Below are 22,752 nucleotides of genomic sequence, written 5' to 3'. Positions count from 1 at the left end.
TGTCATACAATTTAACAGCTCTGCCCATTAGCAATACTTTCATGGGTCCTAAAGAAGGTGATGATGGTAACACCAGACTGGCCAAGAAGGTGGGTCTGTCATGGCGTCCGGCTCTAAGACAAGACCTGTTTAGTCAGCGGTCCTTTTGTCACAAAGGTTTAGCGAGGTTTGGCTTTAACAGCGTTAAGGCTGTATTTTTATTTATTTTTTTCTGAACTCAAGAATTTGCTCGCTGAAGGTTCAGATTTCAACTCTCTGTAATCTTTTAGAGAAAGCGGAAATGCACACTTTCATACAGGGAGAGATGAACATACAACCTCCATTCTTCCTAATATAGCTCCTTGGGATCTCAACCCTTTAAAACAGCCTTACAGCAGCCTCCGTTTGAACCCTTGAATTAGGTGGAGTTAAAGTTCCTTACTTTGAAGACTGTCTTTCTTTTGGTAATCTCTTCAGCAAGGAGTCTTTTGGAGCTGGAACTGTGTTTGTAGGTCTCCGAATTTCATCTTTCATGAAGACCAGAATGTCCTTTAGACCTAACCTTACTATAAGCCCAAAATGGCCTCCAGGTTCCATCTAAATCAATAGATTGCGATTTCAGCCTTAGACCATGGAGGTTTCTGGAAGAAGAGGAATGGTGCTGCGTAGCCACAGATACATCAATCTGTGATAACTGTTTATTCTGACACCTTTCTATCACAGCCAGAATGAACTTTTTTTTAGCAATTTGTGCTATCTGTGGAATTGGACCAGATGGGGTAGCCTTTGCTCTTCACAAGCATCAATGAGCCTTGGGTGCCCATGACGCTATTGACAGTTCACCAATTGTTTTAATTTGGACCACTTTTGTTCGGTACTAATTACTGCATACCAGAAACGCCACACGGCTGACTCATTCGTCTAGCCATCCAATTTGGCCCTTGAAAAAAAAGTCACTCAGATCCTTACACGTCCCAATTTTTTCTGCTTCCCAACACATCAACTTCAAGAACTGACTTCACTTGCTGTCTAATATATCCAACCCTTGATATGTGCCATTGTAAAGAGATAATCAATGCTATTCACTTCAATTGTCGGTGGTTTTAATGTTAGTGCTCAGTGTGTGGACCAAAAGATACCACTTCTGGGTGGAAGGTGCTGGGCACCGCAACTTGTGAACAGACCTGAAGGGGCAAGCGTATATAAATGCAGTTTTGAAAAAGTTATATTAAACCGTTAACCAGGATAAACCAAATATATTCTTGATACCTGCACATGGACAGATGGTATAGAGCAAGGTTTACTTTGTATGCGCTGGTGTGAAGATACCGGGTTTTGTGGCCAATTCTACCCATTTCACTCTGGCTGGCCACCCATGGGTGCCATACTAGGCCAGGGAAGACTAACCAGTATCTTCTAAAGTTCTTAGTAGTCACTCAGGCAAATGCAGTTAGAAAGTAAAGCAATACATTTATTGTAATAAAAATAATCAATAGATTATGTAAACACTGTAAATAAATGCCAGGCAGCTTTACCACATCATCTGTCCCTTACCCCACTAGCTTAAAGAGCTACAGTCACCTGAATGTCCTGACTTAAAGACTCATGGAGTTCTTCTCTTAGCTCAAAACCAGCTACATTGCACCTTCCATGAATCAAATCCCAGAATGAATACATCACCCCCTTCCCCTGGAGTGGCTCCTTATATCTTGGGTCAAAATTCTACAGTGCTCTCCCCTTCCTGGGCCTCTCCTTGTTAAACATTGGGGAGTCCTGGACTAGGGGGGTTGGAGAGGGGAGTGGAGATGAGCTGTACTTCCACAGAACCTCCCCTGCCAGATTGTAGACCAAACATCTGGAGTAGTCTTGTGAGAACAATGGATACTAATTAGCCTTCCCCCGCACCAGTATCTTGCAACCCAATACCTACCCATAACCCCCCTGGCTTCATTTAAAGGAAAATGAATAACAACCTCACTGCCACATCAACAATATACATTAACCAATATACATATTTACAATGAGCTACAATGTTCCTTTATCCACATGTAATTAGAGACTGCAGTTGTAATCTGTTGAGCTGAGGAAGAAAAGCAAGGGCTACAAAAAGTACTTGCTATAATCCACATTATGTGAAAAACAAGGGACAGGCTGGTTAAAGTGTGATCAAACTTGTTTTGTCACAGCTGGAATGGATCAAGGCCATGTGCATGATCTCCCATAAGTGTCTTCTTTTTCATGTAAATCTATGCTGTATACATTTTCCATATTAAATGAATCCAGTGTCTTTAAAATACATATAGGATTGATGTGAATAATAAGCCTAGTGATAAGCTTACCGCTAAAAAGCGGGGGTCCACAATGTAGTCAGGATGCCTGTGCAGCCACTCATGCAGTTGGCAGCGTTTGGGGGCTTCGTCCCCCAAGAGCACGGTGCCATCCCTCTGATTCACAACTGGAATTCGAGCATCCATATCAAGCTCCATCTGAAATGGTACAATTTCTGAGTTACACTTAATTATCTTTTTAGGGTATGAAGGGTAGAAAGGTTTGAGATGAGAGATTCTGTAATTCCAAAACTTTTAATGGAGAGGAGGGAGAGTCTCGCTCACTGCCACATCAATAACAAATATCTGTAAATGTTGCAATTGCAAGACACAAAGGCTGTGGCCCTTGAAAACCTACTGTTGAGAGGAAGCAACCATCGATTTCTGTTGGCTTTGAGTAGACATATGTATAATGGCCATGGATGCACCCTGTTTAATGGCCACAGCAGGTGCATGTGAGCAACAGCAGCTCTCTGGAGTGAGCATGGGTGGTGGCAATAGTGGACATGGGCTATTATGCTGGAGAAGTTTATTTTTTGTATTGATTTATTACAGTATACAGTTTTTATTTTTTTGCTGTGCCAAGAACATTATGTATGTCTTTTTTTATACTTACTTTTTAAGGCAAGTACTACTTTTTTTTATAGTACCAATTAAAACAATTACCAATTATTTAGAATGTGGGCAGAAAGTATTGTGATAATTATAGTTTTACCAACTTATAACCAGCAGTAAAGCTAAGTTACAAGGAAATTATATTCTACTCTGAAGACATCTGGGTCCTAGGCTGAAAAAAAGTCCCATCATCATGTGAGGTGAAAGGGTTAAGAGATTATACTGAAAAATGCCTCACAAGCATCTTTAGTGGTCCAGTCAGGTTGGAAATGTCCTTTGGTGAAGCACCAAGTGAAAGTACTTTACAAATGAACCTGGTTTAGTGTGGTAAGCACAGCCTGAATGGATGTAAAAGTAGGAAAACATATAAACAAAGTCCCAAAGTGTTTCAGAACTTTCATATAGGGTGGTGGCCTTCCTACAGGATGGTTTGGATGAGTTGTTTGTATATTTTCAGAAACGTATGGTTCTTACCGGATGTCCAAACATTCTTGCAGGGTGTTTTACATATGCAACCATTGTTTACTCCTCCAGTAGCTCTGTGGAATCTCAATTTAGGTCTTTCGGCATTGCAGAAGTCCCTGTTTGAATCATTGGAGTTGGTTTCCTGAAAACTGTTTACCTAGAAGGTCTTTATCATCTGAAGCATTGTCTGAAACACTTTGTTAGATAAACACTTCTCCTTAAGGATTAGATTTTCAACATCCATGCCGTTAAAGCCAAGCGATCTAGGTCCTGATGAAAGAAGGGTTTGAGTGAGAAGATCCTCCCTGTGTGGCACCCGACAAGGAGGATCCACGGACATGGTGAGAAGGTCTGCATACAAAGATCTTCTTGGCTGAACTGGAGCTAAAAGGATCGCAAGAACTTTTTCGCATCTTACCTGTTTCAAACACTCGAGGTAACCTAGGGAGTGAAGGAAATATGTATACCAGCCGGAAATTCAAAGGAACTGTCATGGCATCTATAAGAGAAGCCCGCGGATCTCGTGTCAGTGCACCATATCTGGCCACTTTGTTGTTCCATCGAGAACAGTTCTGACCCACTTCATGGTGTTTGAGACTTCCTTGATAGCCAGAGAGCTTCTGGTTCCGCCTTGATGATTTATATAAAAGACACAGCAGTGGCATTGTCCGATTGGATTAAAACTGGTTTTTGCAGTGCCTTCGGGACCGAAGTTTCCCCTCTCCTTACTAACCTGTATAATAGCGTTTCAGAGGGTGGGGGCTTTCCAACAGAGATGTTGGAAGCACAGATTATTACTATACCAAAACCGGGCAAGGACCACTCAGACTGTAAGAACTATAGACCAATAGCATTGCTTAATACAGACCTGAAAATTTACGCTAGATTGCTTGTTGATCGTCTAAATCCCCTCTTACCACAACTGATACATCCGAACCAGGTAGGCTTTATAGTAGGCCGCCAGGCCTCGGATAACACTCGACGCATATTAAATGTCCTGGACCTCCTCTCTGGGTCCTCGGAGGAAGTTATTCTGCTCTCTTTAGACGCAGAAAAGGCCTTTGACAGACTTCACTGGAAGTACATGAAGGAGGTCTTGTGTAAGTTTGGTATACAGGGAAGAGTTCTTCACTCCGTATTAGCCCTATATTAAGACCCCTCCGCTAAAATCTTCACTAACGGTTTCCTATCATCTTCATTTCCCATCACTAATGGCACGAGGCAGGGGTGTTTTCTTTCCCCTTTAATGTACGTCTTGGCTATAGAACCCCTGGCCCATACAATCCGGCAGGCAGATAACTTCCCAGGTATTGACATCCTTCCATACAGTCAGAAGGTGTGCCTATTTGCTGATGATGTCCTACTGTTTGTAACCAGCCCGGAGACCTCCTTGATAACTTTGAAGCATATCCTAGACAGGTTTAGCGAAGCATCATTCTATAAATTGAACATTACAAAATTTGAAACCCTTCCCATTAATATACCACAATCTTCCCTTTCAAGCTTACAAAAGAAATTTCCTTTTGTGTGGGTTAAAGATTCCTTACCATATTTAGGTATTCATATCCCGGCAAATTTATCTGCGGTGTTGTGAAGGTAAATCGGGGAAAAATTAACTTCACTCTCCTCACTGGCTAAGAACTGGATTGACTTTGAGGTCTCTTGGTTGGGGCGCATAGCGGCTTTTAAGATGATGTTGCTACCAAAACTTATGTATATTTTCCGTACCATACCCTATACTATACCAAAACGAATGATGGATAGGTTCCACACTCTGATGATGTCATACGTCTGGAGGCAGAAACGCCCCCCTCCTTACATACAAACGTATGTCTTTACCAAAGTCAAGAGGCGGCTTATTGCTTCCCAGCTTAACACTTTACCAGGATGCCTGTGTTTTGAGTTGCCTCTGTGACTGGTCGCTACCCCTTGCAGCTAAGCCGTGGGTTGATATCGAGGGGGCTTTATATGTAGGATTCCCCTTGCTGGATCTTCTTTGGATTCCTAGGCCGGACCGCCCACCGGGTGCCCGTAAATTACTCTCTATCTCGGATGCCTTACGGGTATGGGATAAATTTATTGGGTCGCACAAGGATGTTGTACTCCCTTCTCGCAATCTTTCCCTCCAAGCATTGTCGAAACTCATACCGGATATCAATATTACTGTATGGAAAAATAGAGGGATAGTTTCACTGGCGGATATGTTTGCGCAGACCCTTTTCCTCCCCTTTGACGTGCTTAGGGACAAATACAATCTGCCTCAGTCTGAGATGTTTAAATATATGAGAATTAGACACTGGGTGGGGGCGGCTTCCAGGACCCCCCATGCCTTGTCCACACTTCCAGCTCAGGTCCTAGATAGATTAACAAAGGCGGGTAGTAAGGGAGGAATAACATTCTGGTACCGCTATTCCCAGTCCCTGGTCCCAGCCTCCAAGACTCCGATTCAGGCACGTTGGGAAGCAGATATTGGTATGACTCTCTCCCTCCAGCAGTGGGAAAAGATCTACATTTCCTCACACCGCATGTCTAGATGCATCAATCACACCGAAATGTATGTTAAGCTCCTCAATCGGCTCTACCTCACGCCGGATCGCCTTCATAAGATATGGCCAAGTCAGTCTAAATTCTGCTGGCGTCAATGTGGTCAGATAGCAGATGTTTATCATGTCTTTTGGACATGCCCGGTGATCCAGACGTTCTGGGGCGAGATATCCGCTTTGATTTCGGAGGTCCTGCGAGTTTCTGTCACTCTTGACCCGAAGGTAGCCCTCCTACATATATATCAGCCTGTGGTTCCTAGCTATAAGCGCTATGTATTAGGACACATACTAATAGCCGCTAGAGCAGCAATTGCTCAGAACTGGAAGTCCCCTGCTCCCCCCAGCATCACCAAGGTCGTGTCTAAGATCCAGTATAGTTTTGAAATGGAAACAACGGATGTGCCCTATACGTCATCCGCCTCCAATCCAATTTTCAAATGGTTTAGCTGGCACGAATATGTTACAGAGGGCTCCGGTAGAGCACGAGTAGCTTCAAATACTTCTCCCTCTCCAGCAGCCCTCATAGAGGAACCCCAGCCTAACGAATAGGCTCTGCCTGTGTGTTATCTGAGCTACCTAGGTATTAATATCTCCCCATCTGGCATACTATGAGAAAGACCAATGTGTATATTTTATTTCTGCTTCTTAAAGTAACGTGCATGCTATAAGATCGCTGTTTCAATTGAGTGACCCCCCCCCCCTACGTGGGGGTTCCCCCTCTTGTTTTTTGTTTTTTTTCATTACCCTTTTGTTTGTTATCTCAACTGTGCTTGTTACCCTTTCTTTTTCTGTACCCCATTTAACTTTGAAAAACTCAATAAAAATTTATTGAAGTAAAAAAAAACAAAACTGTTTTTTGCCAGAGTTGAGATTGTGCCTGACCCAGGGCATTGAATATTGCCCTCAGTTTGAGTACGTTGATGGGTAAACTCGCTTCCTCCAGGGTCCAAGTCCCCTGCGAAAGCAGATTGAGGAGGACCGCACCCCAGCCCGAGAGGCTGGCATCTGTTGTCAACACTGTTCAGTTTTAAACCGATAATGGACACTCCCTGTTAAGATTGTTTAGTCTCAACCACCATGTCAGGGATAGTACAGTTGAGGCTGATAAACTGAACTGTACTTTCAGTCGGGTGTCTGACCTTTTTGCAATGTAGCAGAATTGCCTCGAAATAAGACACCATGCAGCCCATCAGCTTCATGCACAGAAGCACCGACACCCGCTTGAGAGCCAGTAAATGTTTCATCTGGTAATGCAATCTGAGAATCTTTCCCGTAGGTAAGAATACCTTCCGACACTTGGTGTCGAACAGAAGCCCCAGAAAAAGCATGAGGGCATCAGACTGGATTTCTTGGCAGCGATAATCCAGCCGTGATCTTTTAACACTTTTGGTGTCAGACGCAAGTGATCTCGAAGTCAAACCCCGAGTCTGCCTTTATCAGCAGATTGTTTAAATAGGGGATAATCTTTACCCCTCGAAGGTGAAGTATTGCCACAATAACCGCCATTACCTTGGTAAAGGCTCTTGGCGCCGTGGCTAACCCAAAGGGGAGAGCCTGGAACTGAAAATGATCTTGATCTACCACAAACACAAGAAGATTATGGTGACCTGACCAAATCAGAACGTGAAGGTACGTGTACTTGATGTATAAGGACGCCAAAAATTCATCTTTCTCCCTCGAATATATGACGGAGCAGATGAACTCCACCCAAAAACTTGGCACCTTTAAGTGTTTGTTGAGATCTTTGACATTGAGAATAGGATGGAAAGACAAATGAATGGTGTAAATACCACCTCCGAACCCTTTATTGTTCTGGAACCGGGATAACCACTTCCGAAGTCACTAGAGCCTTAACCGCTAATAAGAGGGCCAACCTCCAAACTGTATCCTTGGAAAGATGAGTGGACAGAAATCGACTGGGGGCCGGACTGTTGAGGTCCAAAATGTACCCCATGGAAACCACCTCTCACACCCAGGTGTCTGTGGTTAAGCAAAGCCACTGGTCCTGAAAGAGCAACAAGCGAGCTTCCATCACTGTAGACTCCGGTAGGGAAACTAGGGAGTCATGCCGAGCGAACTTGTTTGTGGGATGGAATCCGGACCACGCCTGCCTACCTCTCTGGCCAATCCCCACCCTGAGGGATGGTGTGCTGACCTCGTGGGGTGATCCTTTGGCTCATCCCACCAACTGAAAGGAATAAAAAAAAAAAAAATTCCTCCTTTAGGTTTGGAAGCGACCACCAGAAGAAAAGAACTGCTCCCTCCTGTGGTCTGAGCAATAAACTTCTCCAAGGCCTGTACAAACCGAGATAAACCATCATATGGTACAGTTTCCAGAGCTCTTGGATTCAGCGTCTGCCTCCCAAGATCTTAGCCAAAGTGTACGTCTGGCTGCAATACCCAAGGCAGACGTATGGGGCAAACCCTGGCCAGCATCTATTACTGCATCCCCCAAATATACAGCACCCTCCTTAACATGGTCGGCCAAAGGGAACAACTAAGCTCTGAATAGCTTCACTAAGTGCGGAAGACCATTTTTCTATTGCTTTAGTCAGTTGCCATAATGGGATGCAACAAAGCTCCAGAGACCATATAGATTTAAGAATACCCTTGCACCATTTATCAGTGTTGTATTTTAAAGTAGGAGCATTGGAAACAAGATAACAGTATTCTTAGCCAAATGTGTGATGCGAGCATCCACACACATAGGATTATTCCAGGATCCAATTTCCGTCTCAGGAAAGGGATAATTAAGCTGGTACCGTCTGATAATGAATATTTGCCATCTGGTTTAGTTCTAGGCTCTTCCCAAGTATCCAACAATTGGGGAGCTGGAGGAAAGAACAAGGTTCTCTTCTTGGAACTCTTGAACATAGATGTCTTGGCCACATCTTGGTCATCAGTAATATTGAGTACCTGCTTCACCACCAGAATCAGGTCCTCAATACCTTGTCTGCTAGAATAATACTCTTCCCACACAGAGAAATCTTCAGTCAGAGTTGTTGTGTACAACACCTTCCTCCCATAAGGACAGCCATGAATTAGTCCTCTACGTACTGAGAAACAGGCTGGCCCAAGCGCTTGTGCAGCCTAGGTGCCGAACAAACACTCTTTCCAGTGAATCAGACACTCTAAACAGGCCTTGGACTGATCTCTCTAAATTCTGCATCCAAGGAGGATTTTGGGAGGACCCAGTGGAAGCGGGTATCAACTGAGATGTCTGTCCCGAGGGAAGGGCATCAGAGGACTGCGTACACTGGGAAGAAGTAAAGGTGTCAACACCTGCCGTTCCCATGCGTGGGTTGTCTCTTCTAAATTCCGCAATGGACCGTGCAAGCTCCTTGGTCCATGCCAGTTTGGCCACCTCAGTTGCTGCTCCTCGGCTTCACAGACACTGCACAAGGTGTCTGGTTCAGACTGACCAGATGGTAATTTCGATTGTCATCTGGAACAGGTGAAATATATTACAGTGACAGCTTTGGACTTAAAATCATGTCAGAAAGAGACATGTTCTTAGTAAAGAGCAACAGTCGAGAGACACTGCAGAGTAATCTATAGTCAATATATGTCTACCAGTAGAGGAGAATGAAACATACACACACAGTGTGTGTGTGATATGTATGTATATATACATTTTTAAAATCCTATGGAAGTAAAATGTCTGTGGCTCCAGACTGTCCAACACAGCCCAGAAATGAACAGAAAAAAACACTCACAGTGTGAGAATATCTATTTGTCCAGACATCTAACTGGTACTCCTCGTCTCTGTTCCCAGGTGTGCATTGTGCCTGTGGCCTGTAATGGCGTCTGCAGCCTGAAAAGCCCGGGAAAACAAAGGAGTATCTAAACTCCTGATCCTTCCCCTATTACTATGCACCGCACACAGAATCTGTAAACTGGCGAGAGCTGTGATTCAGCATTAGCACTGTGCAAACACGTCCCTCTACCTCCAGTCCAGTGTAGTTCGTCCTCTGATCACTGGTGAGGAGTCTCCATTGTTTGGAATCTGTAGTGGGCATGGGCCATCGGGCCCCAGAACTGCCTAGTCAGTCCCTGGGTACCATATTCTGGTGCCAGGTGACCCTTTTTCTGGGGGCCAGCAAACGTTAGAGGGGTCGTACCAAAGCGCCACTGGTCGCTCTCCCTAACTGCGATCGTGTCATTCACCTGCTGCTTAGAAAACATACCAAGTAAAAGCAAATCACTTTTAAAATAAAAAATGACTAAAACTACAAAAAATGTGTCCTACTCCGTACGCACTATTAAAAAAAACTGAGGAAGATGGCTGGAGGGGGCATAGAGGGGAGGGAGCAGGCAAGACAAGTTTGATAGTGCCTTGACTCCACAGTGCCCTCTATAAACCAAGGTGAGCAGGGTCTCTCAACTGGTAGTGCAAGTGAAAAAGAGGTTATTAAATAGAAAGTATTATTTTTACATTTTATTTCTGGGCGCACTCATACAGATACAGCAGTTAAGCTACCTTATAAAAAATACTTGAAGACATACATTTACTTTTTAGTCTCTTATGATAGTTTAGTGGACAACTGGATCAGAAGAATAAAAATTAAGATTGTCAGATGCAATTTGAAAGTCCTGGGCAGTGACGAAGCTTACCTGGGCCAATTTTTTTTTACTTTTCTTCTTATGGACGTGCTGTACAGACTCTACTGCTCCATTACCAAGAAGCTTGTGCTTCTGAAATTTTATTTTAAGCCCTTCTTCCTGTAAGAGAGAACAAACAAAACCAGTACGGTTAATAATATACATGTGCAGAACAAAAATTGATATGGGTATTGCATGTGGGAGTGTGGGGGGAGGTTTGGAAGCATTTGTAAATGCAAGGCTTGCGGTGGCAAAATGTTTACATCACTAGGAGGAGACAAAATCAGAATGATGAATAGGTAATAGAGGAGATTCACAGACTTACACTTTTGATTTGGACTGTAAATTCTTTTGGGTCAGGTGGAGGACGTATCTGTGTGAAGGGGACAGGACTCTGTTCCCCTGGAGACATGCTATCAGGACTGTCACTTGGGGGGTCAGAAATTCTCCTTGGTGAAGCCCATTTTCCAGTCAACACCGCATTGCAAACTTGCTCAAGTCGACAGATTAGAACCCGATCCTAAAAACGAAAATTTTACATCCCCATTTGTAGATTACTATATTATCACCAAATAGAATAGATACTTCTGGGCAGCTACAATTGACTCTAAAAAGTAGTACTGTTAGTCTGAGAAATACCTTTGGCCACTCTGCACTATGTGTATTCTCCAAAGCTGTCTGAGCACTGTCCTCTGTGTTGAGGTCAGCAGGAGAGGCTGTGAGAGACAAGCGGCTTTCCTCATCAAATAAACGAGTGTGTGGTAAACCTGCTAAGAAAACAAACTTAGTCTATGGAGTGCAAGACCAATATTTTCACACGCAAGAATTTGAGAGAGCAATGGTCATATCAATACCTAATAAGCTTAATTTAAATGAAATGCATTACATTCAGTTTTAAAAAGGTCAAAAGTATTTGAAATTACTACACCATAACAAACCATATTTAGAGATGCAAACAGCTGTGTGAGTCCAAGGAAATAAAGGGGCAAAAAAATGGGATTTTTGTAGACACGCTAAGTCCTTTTCTTTGAGTTCAATAAGGGACACTGGATATGCTGGGGTATAGAGTGTAGTGTCAGGAACTTGGGAACTGTTAAATATGACTCCAGTAACCTATGATCCTCCTCCCCACTATACCCCTACCACTTGCCAGGAAATTCAGTATTTTCGTAACAAAACCCCAAGGACAGAATCAGGAGTACAGAACAAAAGGCAGAAGAAAGAAAGAAATGAATGTAAAGGGTGGGCATCAAAAAAACAAAAACACTTTTAAAGACCGAAACCAAAGCTCTGAAACTCTCATAGCAAAGATTCCAATATTGAAAATGGAAACTACTGCAATGCTGTCACCAACAGGATAAGATGCCAAGGAGCTTTTTGTACCCTGAATGTCTCTGTATTGTCAGTAAAAAAAACAAAAAACAAAAACAAAAAAAAAAAAAAAAAAAACCCACCAGTTTTCACAATGTAAAACCCTAAATGAACTTCAAGTCTCAAATTCCCATCTAGACCCTCCAAGTGAGAGAAGTAAACGGGCCAAACTGAAAACAAGAAACCCTTACCGTTCGCACCAGGAAGTATAGGTCTTCCAGACACTGAGATAATTCTTGTCCAAGACTGGTTTTCTAGGTCAGAACCATGCTATCATGGCTTCAAAAACCCCACAGTGAAAACCAGCCAAGGTAACCGGAGCTGAAAAGAATCTAACCTAGCAAGACTTGTCTTATATGGAGACGTCACAACAGGCAGTCTGCCATGCTGAAATGTCTGTGTACCATGGCCATCATTGCCAGTCTTGTGCCACCATTAACACCTGAGCTCCGTCTCCTTATAACTGTCAATAGTATCCACTGAAGCACTGCCAACTGTTGAAAACAAGATTTTCATACTTACAATAAATCCGTTTCTCTGATTTCATCTGGGGGACACTGCTACCATAGGTTGAATGAGAGGACCATGGAGTTAGCACTTAACTAGTTCATTAATTCTTCAATGCAAGTTCCTGACAAAACTCCTCCCATCTGCAAACCCCTGTAGCGCCTCTGTGTTTTGTTCCACTTCCTTGGGGCTTTATAATAATACTAAACACCAGACAGCAGAAGGGAGGGAACACAGCACAGTGTCACCTGGATAGAATCATAGAAATGTTTTTAGAATAATAAAAATCCTCTTATTTTTCATCCAATCTGGGGGACACTGCTACCACGGGGACGTTCTAAAGCAAACCCCTAAGGGAAGGGACCACTCTGACAGCTCAGCACACAAGATACTGCGGCCAAACTTGGCGTCTGGAGAACATAAAAGCGATAAACCACATAAAGGTGTGAACAGAGGACCAGGTGGCCAACCTCAAAAGCTAATCCACACAGGCCCTGTTGCCTGCAGCCCCAGAAGCCCCACAGAGCGGGGAAATGCACAGCAATGCGACTAAGCACAGGCCGAACGGAACACACATAGGCCTGTTTGATAGTGGACGTAACCCACATGGCAATGGCCGGTTCGGTAGCCGGGCCAGTCCCATTCAAGGCATCAACAAAAGACAAAAAGAGAGGGAAAGTCAGTCCGCTCCTCATAGTTGCGGAGAGCACTGACAACTGCCCAAGAACAAAGGTGCTATGACCCGAAGAGGCAGCCGCCTCCAGGAAGCCTAGAACCACAATCTCATGGATTAAGTGGGACCCTGAGCAAGCCTGGGCTTGAAGGAGGGAACAGTTTGCCACACAGCACAGTCATTGTGGAAGTTGAGATAAGGAGGACGGCAGGAATTAGCCCCAAGTTTCAACACCCGCCATGCGAAAGCCATGGCCAGGAGAACACGGCCTCCACGTCAGGAACCAAAGGGCTGCAGAACCAATGGTTTAAATGGTGGGTAGGGGTGGAATCTTGGAATTACTTCCAGGACTAAGTTCAGATACGAGGGTGCCATGGTTGGAACATAAGGAGGCTGGATTTAGAAAATCCCTTGCAAGAAAGTTGGAACCTCAGGCATATCTGCTGTTCTCTTTTGGAAAAAAAAAGAGTGAGAGAGGCGAACCTGTACCTTTAAGGAACGGTGGTGAAGGCCTGCACCCAAGCCATCCTGTAGAAAATCTAGCAACGGGAGGCCGAAATGTAGCCATGTGGCCAAACCTATGCTCACACCACTTGATGTAGGTCCTCCACACCCAGTGGTAAATGAAGACAGAGACTGGTTACTGAACTGGAGGAAGCATTGGGACGAAAAGAACCAGGAATCCCAACTGGAACTCCCATTGCATGGTCATGACGTCCACCACAACCGCCAGGCAGTCCTTGTTCCTTGGGTAGAACCTGGTTACTTGGCGGCTACGACAAAATGTCATGAGGCCTATGTCTGCAATACCCCACTTCTGGACCAACGACTGAAAGCTCTCTGGATGGAGAGACCACACCCCCAGTGGTACTGGCTGTCTGCCAAGGTAGATTGCCCCCCAATGTCCACACCAGAATTGAATTGCCGATATCGCCGGGATGAAGAGTTTGGCTCAAGCCAATATCCAAACAGTCACCTGCATTAAACCAGCACTCTTGGTACCGCCCTGACAGTTGATAGAGCAGGGCTGTGGGAATTGTCACGCTGGAGGCGGACGGGAAAACCTTGAAGGAGAGATTGGGTTCCGTGAAGGGCGAGCAAATGGTTTTTAACTCCAATACACTCATTTGCAGAGATAACCTCTGGAGACGACCAACGATCCTGTAGGCAGTGGTGAAGAACCACTGCTCCCCAGCCCTGGAGACAACACCACGGAACAAGAACCTGCCTACAATCAGGTGATCCTGCACAAGTCATCAACCAAGAGAGATATGTGCCTCAGCGACAACTGGAACAATTGTGAATCCAAGTGGAGAGGGGAGCCAGACCTTTTTGTCAAGATGTTCCACAGGAAGGTCAGAGTAGAATCATCTGTAAGGGAGTGTTTTGAAGGTGGAAACCATCTGCCCAAGTACCTGGCTGCAGAGAAGTATAGAAGGGCAATTGATTGGTGGAATTCTACTCACTGTGGGCCCAGACGGAAAGTACCTTGGTTTCTGGGAGAAAAATATTCTGTGCCTCGGTATCTAGGATGAGTAGAATTGACAGGGGACCCATTGGTGACATTGGAGGTTGATGAACCCCCCCAGCCAGCCCATGTTGTTCCAGTACCCTGATGAGGAAGTGTCAGGAACTGATCCGAGTCTGGCTTGATCAGTAAGTCTTCCAGATAAGGGACAATGGAGGCCAGTAACTCTTCTAGCTCCAACCCATTTATCACTGAGCGTAGTGACTCAATGCAGGATGTGTCCTTCCAAAGGTGCAGGTTGTGAACCTTGAGATGGAGGATGGGATAGATTAAAAAAAAAATCAGTCTGACTTGTGTGCCAGAAAGAGTTTGGAGCCGAATCACTGGTTCCTTTGCCCCCAATGGAGTCTAGCAGATAACGCCTTCTGAAAGAAGCAAAGCGGCCAACTGGAGCATCACTGATCTGTTTACGGGATCACGTGGAAGTAGCAGTGGTAAAGAGGCGATGAGGGGCCCGACCAAGGAGATCGATCGCATAACCCCGCTGCATGATCCACCGATCCTAAAAGGACACTGCCCATTTGTTCCCTGAACAAATCCTGCAGCTGTGAGGAGAAGAATCCTGTCAGGCTGCAGGCTTATCAGGGAGCTTCGAATCTGGGCATCTTGCACAGCAAAAAGATCTGCCTCTCAGGGATGAACCTCTGGTCGCAAAGGGTCTACCTCTAAGACAGACCTCTGGTAGAAGAACCACCATGAAAAGGCTGATGAAAAGATTCAAATCTATGGACCGGAGGTTTGTGGGACATTCACCGGAAGGAGGAGCACTTACCTCCCTGTGGCCTGACATATTAGATTATCCAATTAAAGTCCAAAAAAGCAAGAGCCTCTAGGCACATTTACAACCAAGCATCTGCGTCCCAGTACTGCCTCAAAGATATCCTGAGGCCTCTTAATGTAGAGCCAGGGGAAGTAGTTCTAAATCCCAAAAACCAGCTGCCAGCTGGTCAGACCAGGTTTCCATAGCTCTAGCTACCTTAGCCAAAGACAGCATGGGTTTGACCAGAGTGCCCACCCCCACATAAATGGACTTGATAAAGCCCTCGACCTTGATGTTGGTTCCCTCTTGGACAGCTGAACCCAGCACTCGAAGGCGTTGTGTGGCGAGCCACTCTAGCTACTGGCGTATCTACTTTTGGCACATGTTCCCAGCGTGCCTCTTCATCAACCTGCTGTGTGATAAAGGCTTATGAAGCTGTCTGATGCATCACGAACACAGACCTAGCTGTTTCCAGACCCACTTCACTATGTCAGTAAATTCACGTGACAGCGGGAAACAACGGACCCACCGGTTTTGTTGTTTGAAGAGACCCAGGTCAGCCGACCAAGAGTCTTCTAATCTAAGGACTGACGTACTACCAGGACCAGAACCTCTATACCCCAACTCCCAGACTGTTCCTCCAAGTGTCCAACCAGATGGGAGTCAGAGTCCTTCATGAGTCCACCCTCTTATTCAGGACGATCCTGTAGAGTCAGAGACTGAAATGAGGGGATGAGTGAACTTAAGACTCTTGTGTTGTGCCCGAGGTCTGGGTGAGTACATTATATTGTTAATGCTCTGGCCGTTTGAGATGGTTTCTGTATACCAAGCCCGAAACCTGCCTTCTTCGTTGCTCCTTGACGTTCTGCCAACCAAAGTTAGCATTCCTTTTAGCCAAGTCCACACCTCCTAGTTAGCAGGGGACTTGGTATGAGCCAGCAAAGTGTTGGCTGCCTGCACTTAAGCGCGGTGTGCTCTGTCTAATGGCAGCAGCGGCTAGCAAGTGGAGAAAAGAGTAACAGCGGCTGAAAGTCGCTGTAATCACTATTCAGCCTTAAACAGTCAGTGAGAGCCAGACGGAAGAGCAGCTTAGAAGAAAGAAGCTCCTTGCTACAGGGCGTTGCAGAGGGGAGGAATTATGTCAAGAAGTTACATTAAGGAATTAACTAGTTAAGTGGCAACTCCATGGTCCCCTCATTCAAACCATGGTAGCATTGTCCCCCAGATTGGATGAAAGAGAAACATGTAAATCAAACAGAAGTCCCATTTGTACAGACATGGCATCTACTAGCAACCCTTGTGAATCCAATATCCAGGAGCAGTCGTGCACCACCAAGTGTCTCAACTGGGATTCATCAACTGAAGGAAAAGGGCCTAGTTGAGAAAGCCTGTATCCAAGTTTTTCAGACCTAGGGTAAACCCTGCCACAATGGATGAAATGTTCCGCTAATCAAAAGATCCTGCAGGCTCCTCTCATGGCCTGGGCACTCTTTGTGCCTCCCAGATGAATGAAGTATGCCACCAACTAGGGCATTGAACTCCAGGTTACTCGGGAGTTTTTTTTCAAAGAGCCTGAAGCTGCATTGTGACAACTTCATGCAGCTGCAAAGGGGAAGGGGAAGTTGGGGAGGGGATTGTTGTGAGCCCCTGTAAGGAGAGAAATATGTCCTTGGTCATGAGCACACTCTGCTGGTAGGTATTAAGAGCAGTTCAGGAAGATCAGTCTGCTGACATTGAGGTCTAGGCAGTCTACTGATCATGAGCCTGCAGCAAGGTAGGGGATGGCCCAGCCTTGCTCCATCCCGGTATGCTTGACAGTCCTTTACGGAGAACTCATCAGGGTACTAGACCAACTCACCACCCTATTGGGAGAACATCTCAGAGTCGTAGACCTACCAAGACTGAAGAGCAGCAGGAGCTTGGCATTTCTGCCGTTTAGTTGCGGAGGCATATTTCATAAACCTCTACAGAAGACTGCCAACTGAACAAGATTCTGTACCAAGCTTAGGAAGCCTTCTGCCCAAGTTGATTTGTCCGGTAATACAGCAGCAGAGCCTAAGGCCCCCCAGCCACGTATTATCAGTACACATGCAATTCCTTGGGTAAAACAGACTGCAAAAACTGTAATACAGCAGGCCAAATGTTACCCAACCTTTACAGTGGAACCTAAATCCCACACAATGCTCCTAAGATTCCTTGTGGTGACGGGCAGCTGGGCAAGAGAAGGCGAGGGCGAACAAGAGCGAGAACGCGCTGGGCGCAGTCAAGCGGCAGGAGGAGGTAACATTAGTGGTACCTGGTCTGCCCTCTTCAGGCACCCTTGCAGGAGCAATGGCAAAGCGGATGCTGGCAAGAACGTCCTTTGAAGGAGTGAAGAGGGAAACAGTCCGCTTCTTCTGCGTTTTCAAAAGGTAGAAGCCAGAGAAATTCGTAACCTTGTGTGTTTGCCTAACACACAGGAATAAATCCTCCATACCTTACGATGTCGACGTGTCCTGTGCACTATAAGCATCCATCACCTCTTTTCAGACATTGGGATATATAAATTACAAACACACCAGAACATAATTTAAAGATATAATAAGGTATTAATAAGCGAGGTCTCATTTTCTTAAAGATTGTAAGTTAACCAGAGGCCCAAACACTATACAAAAGTCCGTTAACCTAGATATTGGTTACAAAGACAGGCAACAGAGCACATAAAATACATTAAACTAAAGAGCACAGCAAGAAGGACAAGAATAAAATATATGAAATAGCCAACGAGGTACAGCCTGAAACAAAATCACCAGATGAGGAGGACCCAGGGCAGGGAACTAATGCAGCAATGCATGTCTAAGCCACGGTGGTCCACGCGGAGGGGAGAAGATAGCCACTCAAAATGTTGAGTGTTAAAGTGCCTTACTCCAGATCTGCATACTATACCCCAAAGTGTTGCAGTGTCCACCAATGGCAGGAAAGAGAAAATGCGGTATAGAGGTGGCAGGTGGATGCATATTTAAAAGTGCAAAAACTCCTGTCATAGCACTCTATACCCCTGCATATCCAGTGTCTCCATAGGAAGAAAGAGAAATTAACTTTATTAACAGACATATCACTACTACAGTGTTGTCGTCTGGTTTACAGTTTGGCGAAATAAAAGGTCAACATGGGTTATTAAAATATTTTATATTGTTAGAATTGTACTGCACTTAAAGTACATTTACTTTTAGTTTTTAATTGTGCATTGGAAAAGACACCATATTTACATCATCTGTTAACCAAGTACGTAAATATAATTATTATATTGCATTATAATTATTTTAAAAAGTGTCTGAATAGAGGTCAGATTAATCAATTCATTTTGCACAGTGGATATAACAAATACAATAAAATTTGTATTTTGGCAAGAAATACTCTTCTCACATATACTCACCGTTAAGTTTGCCCACTCTACTTTCATTGCTCTCATCATCTGAGGAGTCTTCTAAATTGGATGATGAAGAGGATGAGGAACAGGAAGATCGGCGTGGAGCTGGAGAGGAGCTGACAGACGAGGAGAGCGACAAAATATGAGGGGGCTGATGTTCTGTGGAAGCCAGAGACGGGACAGTAGGTGGAGTGGATGGGCGGGAGAGGCTAGAAATGCCCCTGGATTGGAGGTAGCCGAGCCGGCAGCTCAGGAACGTAAATGAAGGGTCTGGCATAATTGTAAGATCTGTGCGACTTAGACCATAGCGTGCAGCTCCTTCAAGGAGTTCCTTATCATGACGACCACTTTCCCACCACTCTGGTAATTCTGAGTCCGGCCGACATAGGGACAAGCGTGCAGGAAGCAAGGGGTGACACAGAACCTGCTCACGCACCCTGCGCAGGAGGTCAAGTCTGAACAAAGCTCGTGAAGCACGTTCCTCAGAGATAGGATCAATGAAGAGAGATGGGTCTGGGGGCTCTAAAATAAGAAAGACAAATATAAATGGAGATGCCAAATGCTCACAATACATCTCCAGCAATTATATATGTAGTTCATCGGAACAAACAGGAAGCAAAATAAACAAACACAAACCTTGTAATTATAACTGGGCAGTACATATTGGTTACTGTTACTCACCATCTCCTGCTGCTGGTGGCAAACGACATACTTGTCGACACATAGCCACAAAACCATGAAAATATTTGAGTAGCGACTCATCTGTTTTCTTATCAAGCCTTGCTAAGCTGCGGAATCTTTGCCAATCATAATGTTGTGTGTCAGGGTCATATTCAACCCCAAAGCTGGACAGTACACGGAAAAAGTCACAAGCCTCACGACGTGTCCACCTATTAGAGAAAATAAAATAATTAAAATAGAATTCAACAAAGCAGAGGGAACAGAATGCTGAATGTATAATACTATACGACAACCCCCTTCTTATTGAATGATTTGTCATCCACAGAAGACCATAACCCCACAATAATGATCACCTCTGCTGTTTCTCCCGACGTGCAATTTCCTTCAATTTAAAAGCCGCTTCACAACGTTTCCTGCGTTTGTCACCTCGTTCTGCGGCTTCCATTTTTAGCTGTTCACGTTTGTAGGTACGCTGGTAGGCAGTGACAAGGCGGCGAAGGCGGGCTGTAAGAGCTGAGCCAGGGGGCCATAACATGCCACTTGGCATAGGTGTTGCTAAAGAGAAAGAGAAAGTCATAATTAGAATTCCCGCCTTTGGATTTGCATTTAATAGCTTATCTACAGACTATCCTATCAGTCTAATTTTGGTAAATTATGAAAACTTGCACTGAGGCATTGATGACCCTTATTGAATATTTGCACGTTGTGCATCTCTGATAGGTTATCAGCTTTTGAGTCTATCAGAACGAATATTTTCTTATGTTGGAAATACTTCATGACATTAAACGGTCCAAAATCTCTCACTTGATTTAAAGGCACGTTTTACAGACCCACCATTTTACATACTTAAAACAAGATATTTTAGGGTTTTTGGGATTCTTTTAGGTTTTTTGAGTCTTTACATTTACTTTTAAATATTACTCAGTGTTTTACTATAAAATGTTCTTTGTGTGTACTTTGAGTGGTATTCTATAGAAAACTAAAAAAATTTTTTTATATCTTTGTAAAATTTAAAAATGGAAGGTTTGAACATCTAAAAGCTGTAAACCGATACAAAAACAAACGAACCCCCCAACTTCTAATGATTTTCAACTGTACAACTTACTAGCAACAAAAGACGAGTAAAAGACAATAAAAAGGTAATGGTCCCCCTCCCTCCCTCCCCTCTGCCTCAAAAAGAGGATTTTTATACTCACGATAAATCCGTTTCTCTGATTCCATCTGGGGGACACTGCTACCATGGGGTTGTGTGAGGAGGAGGAGGCGTTTGGCAGTTAACTAGTTAACTGTGTTAATGTATACTGCTGACAAACCCCTCCCCTCTGCAATCCCCCTGCAGTCTTCGGTTTAAGTATAAAGCCCCAACCAAAGACCAACGGCATAAGAGCAGAAGGGAGGGAACGCAGTGTCCCCCAGATGGAATCAGAGAAACGGATTTATAAAAAGTATAAAAATCCTCTTTCATCCTATCTGGGGGACACTGCTACCATGGGGACTTTCTAAAGCAGCCCTTTTAAGGGAGGGACCACTCTGACACCCCGGCACGTAGAGCACTACGGCATAAACTGGCATCTGCCGATGCAAAGACATTGAATTGGTAAAATTTAGTAACGGTATGGATCGAGGACCAGGAGGCTGCTCTGCATAACTGGTCCGCCGAGGCCCCATTTCGCGCAGCCCTAGACGCCCCTACAGAATGGGTAGAATGGGCAACAATACGATCTGGCACAGGTCGGTTAGCATTGATATAAGCCTGCTTAATCGTCGACGTAAGCCATCTAGCAATAGATTGCTTGGAGGCTGGCCAACCACGTTTTGAAAAGTCAAATAAAATAAACAAAGAATCTGTGCGACGCACCTTGACGTCCTATGGACAGATTTGGAGAGCTCTGACTACATCCAGAAATTCCATTGATTCTGTTCCAGACACTTGTGGATCATCCGTGAACAACGGAACCACCATTTCTTGGTTTACATGAAAACCGGAAACTACTTTTGGCAGGAAAGGAACTGCCCTATCGTTGTGAAACACCAGATAAGGTTCTCAACTAAGGGGGGGCCATCGTTCCAGAGGTTGAAGGGAGTACCACAGCAACCGCTGGAATTTTCTGTGGGTTTAGAAAGCAGTTATAATAATGTGGTAACCCCCCTACGTCAGGGCAGCCGCCCACGCTAGTGTTTCCGTTATTGGTGGTGCGTTAGCGTGTGCCTGCGCTACCATGGGAGCCCCACCGCAGTCCGTACAAAGCACACCCGGGTCCTGCTGTTCAATGGGTAATTTAACTTTACACTTGAAGCAGGAATAATACTTAGCACAAGGTGCTTTACCCTTGTCAGACATTTTAAGGTAACAGTGTACAGCAATAAAAATGTAATACAGGCAATCACACAAGAAATAGAAAGATACTAACTAATTTATGACAGAAGTCAAAAGATAGTATACCTATTAAGGCTATGTGTGAGACAACAGAATATCTATGAAAGTAGTATTGTATGTTTTAAATCTAATTGCATGAAATACATTTTCTAATACACCCCTATCTAAATTAGGGGGGTCCGTCGAGGGGGACCGTGGCTCCGCCCCTGTCAATCTCAGCCAATCGTAGCAGGGGGCGGGGCCACGATGGCACATTTAGCCCCGCCATCTTCAACAACGCCGAAATCTGGATCCGGGATATTTGCCTGCTCTCTCGGGAGTCCGGGAGAACTCCTAAAAATTCTGGAGTCTCCCGGAATGTCCGGGAGAGTGGGCAACCATGATGTTAGCCTTAGGAGAGCTGTCAGCAGCTGCTATGCTTTCCCCAGGCATTCTTTTGGCACCTTGAGGAGATTCCACAAGGTCTGTGTAGGTGGGGGAGCTGCCCTCTTATCTGCCTCTTTTTTCCTCAGATGTCAACCTGGCGATTTACTGCCTCTTTAATAGGCAGTAAATCACTAGAATCCTGCTCCTCTGCAACTGTTGTGGCTGCTGCAACATGTAACCAAGTTCCCCCCTCCTTTCTCTGTGGAGGGGACTTGGTATGCTCCTTAATGGCAGCCTCCCGAGGCTGATCAGATAAAGATCAGTGTGAGCGCATATAGCTGCTTGTAGTCACACTGAGAAGGGGGATATAAACAGAACTCCTGCTGTCAGTGAGAGCTATAGAGCTCTCAATGTCTGACAGCTGCCCCTTTCACTGAACTAGTGTGCTCTATATAGGACAGAGCACATTCCTGTTAATAAAAGAAAAAATTTAAATAGTAAAAACTATAATTATAAAACTGTTAGCATAAGTAAGAACAACTCCCTTGG

The 22,752-nt window shown here is 44.7% G+C and overlaps 1 protein-coding gene across 5 annotated transcripts in view; it reads right to left on the bottom strand.

Moving 5' to 3' along the window:
- Positions 1 to 22,752, bottom strand: part of CHD8 (chromodomain helicase DNA binding protein 8) — a 111,874-nt gene that overhangs the window by 14,393 nt on the left and 74,729 nt on the right. For 3 of the 5 annotated variants that reach the window (XM_075212078.1, XM_075212107.1, XM_075212087.1), the window contains exons 30-36: positions 19,814 to 20,015; positions 19,461 to 19,669; positions 18,786 to 19,301; positions 11,171 to 11,301; positions 10,857 to 11,051; positions 10,544 to 10,651; positions 2,319 to 2,465 (exon numbers count right to left, since the gene is read on the bottom strand). In XM_075212078.1, coding sequence (XP_075068179.1) covers positions 2,319 to 2,465; positions 10,544 to 10,651; positions 10,857 to 11,051; positions 11,171 to 11,301; positions 18,786 to 19,301; positions 19,461 to 19,669; positions 19,814 to 20,015 — 1,508 coding nt within the window. The remainder of the gene's footprint in view (positions 1 to 2,318; positions 2,466 to 10,543; positions 10,652 to 10,856; positions 11,052 to 11,170; positions 11,302 to 18,785; positions 19,302 to 19,460; positions 19,670 to 19,813; positions 20,016 to 22,752) is intronic. The other 2 variants (XM_075212097.1, XM_075212115.1) reach the window with 2 other exon arrangements.

The sequence above is a fragment of the Mixophyes fleayi genome, chromosome 1 (genome assembly GCF_038048845.1).
Source record: "Mixophyes fleayi isolate aMixFle1 chromosome 1, aMixFle1.hap1, whole genome shotgun sequence".
Classification (NCBI taxonomy): Eukaryota; Metazoa; Chordata; class Amphibia; order Anura; family Limnodynastidae; genus Mixophyes; species Mixophyes fleayi.
The sequence above is the reverse complement of the archived record's forward strand: the minus strand, read 5'-3'. Positions and strand labels throughout refer to the sequence as shown.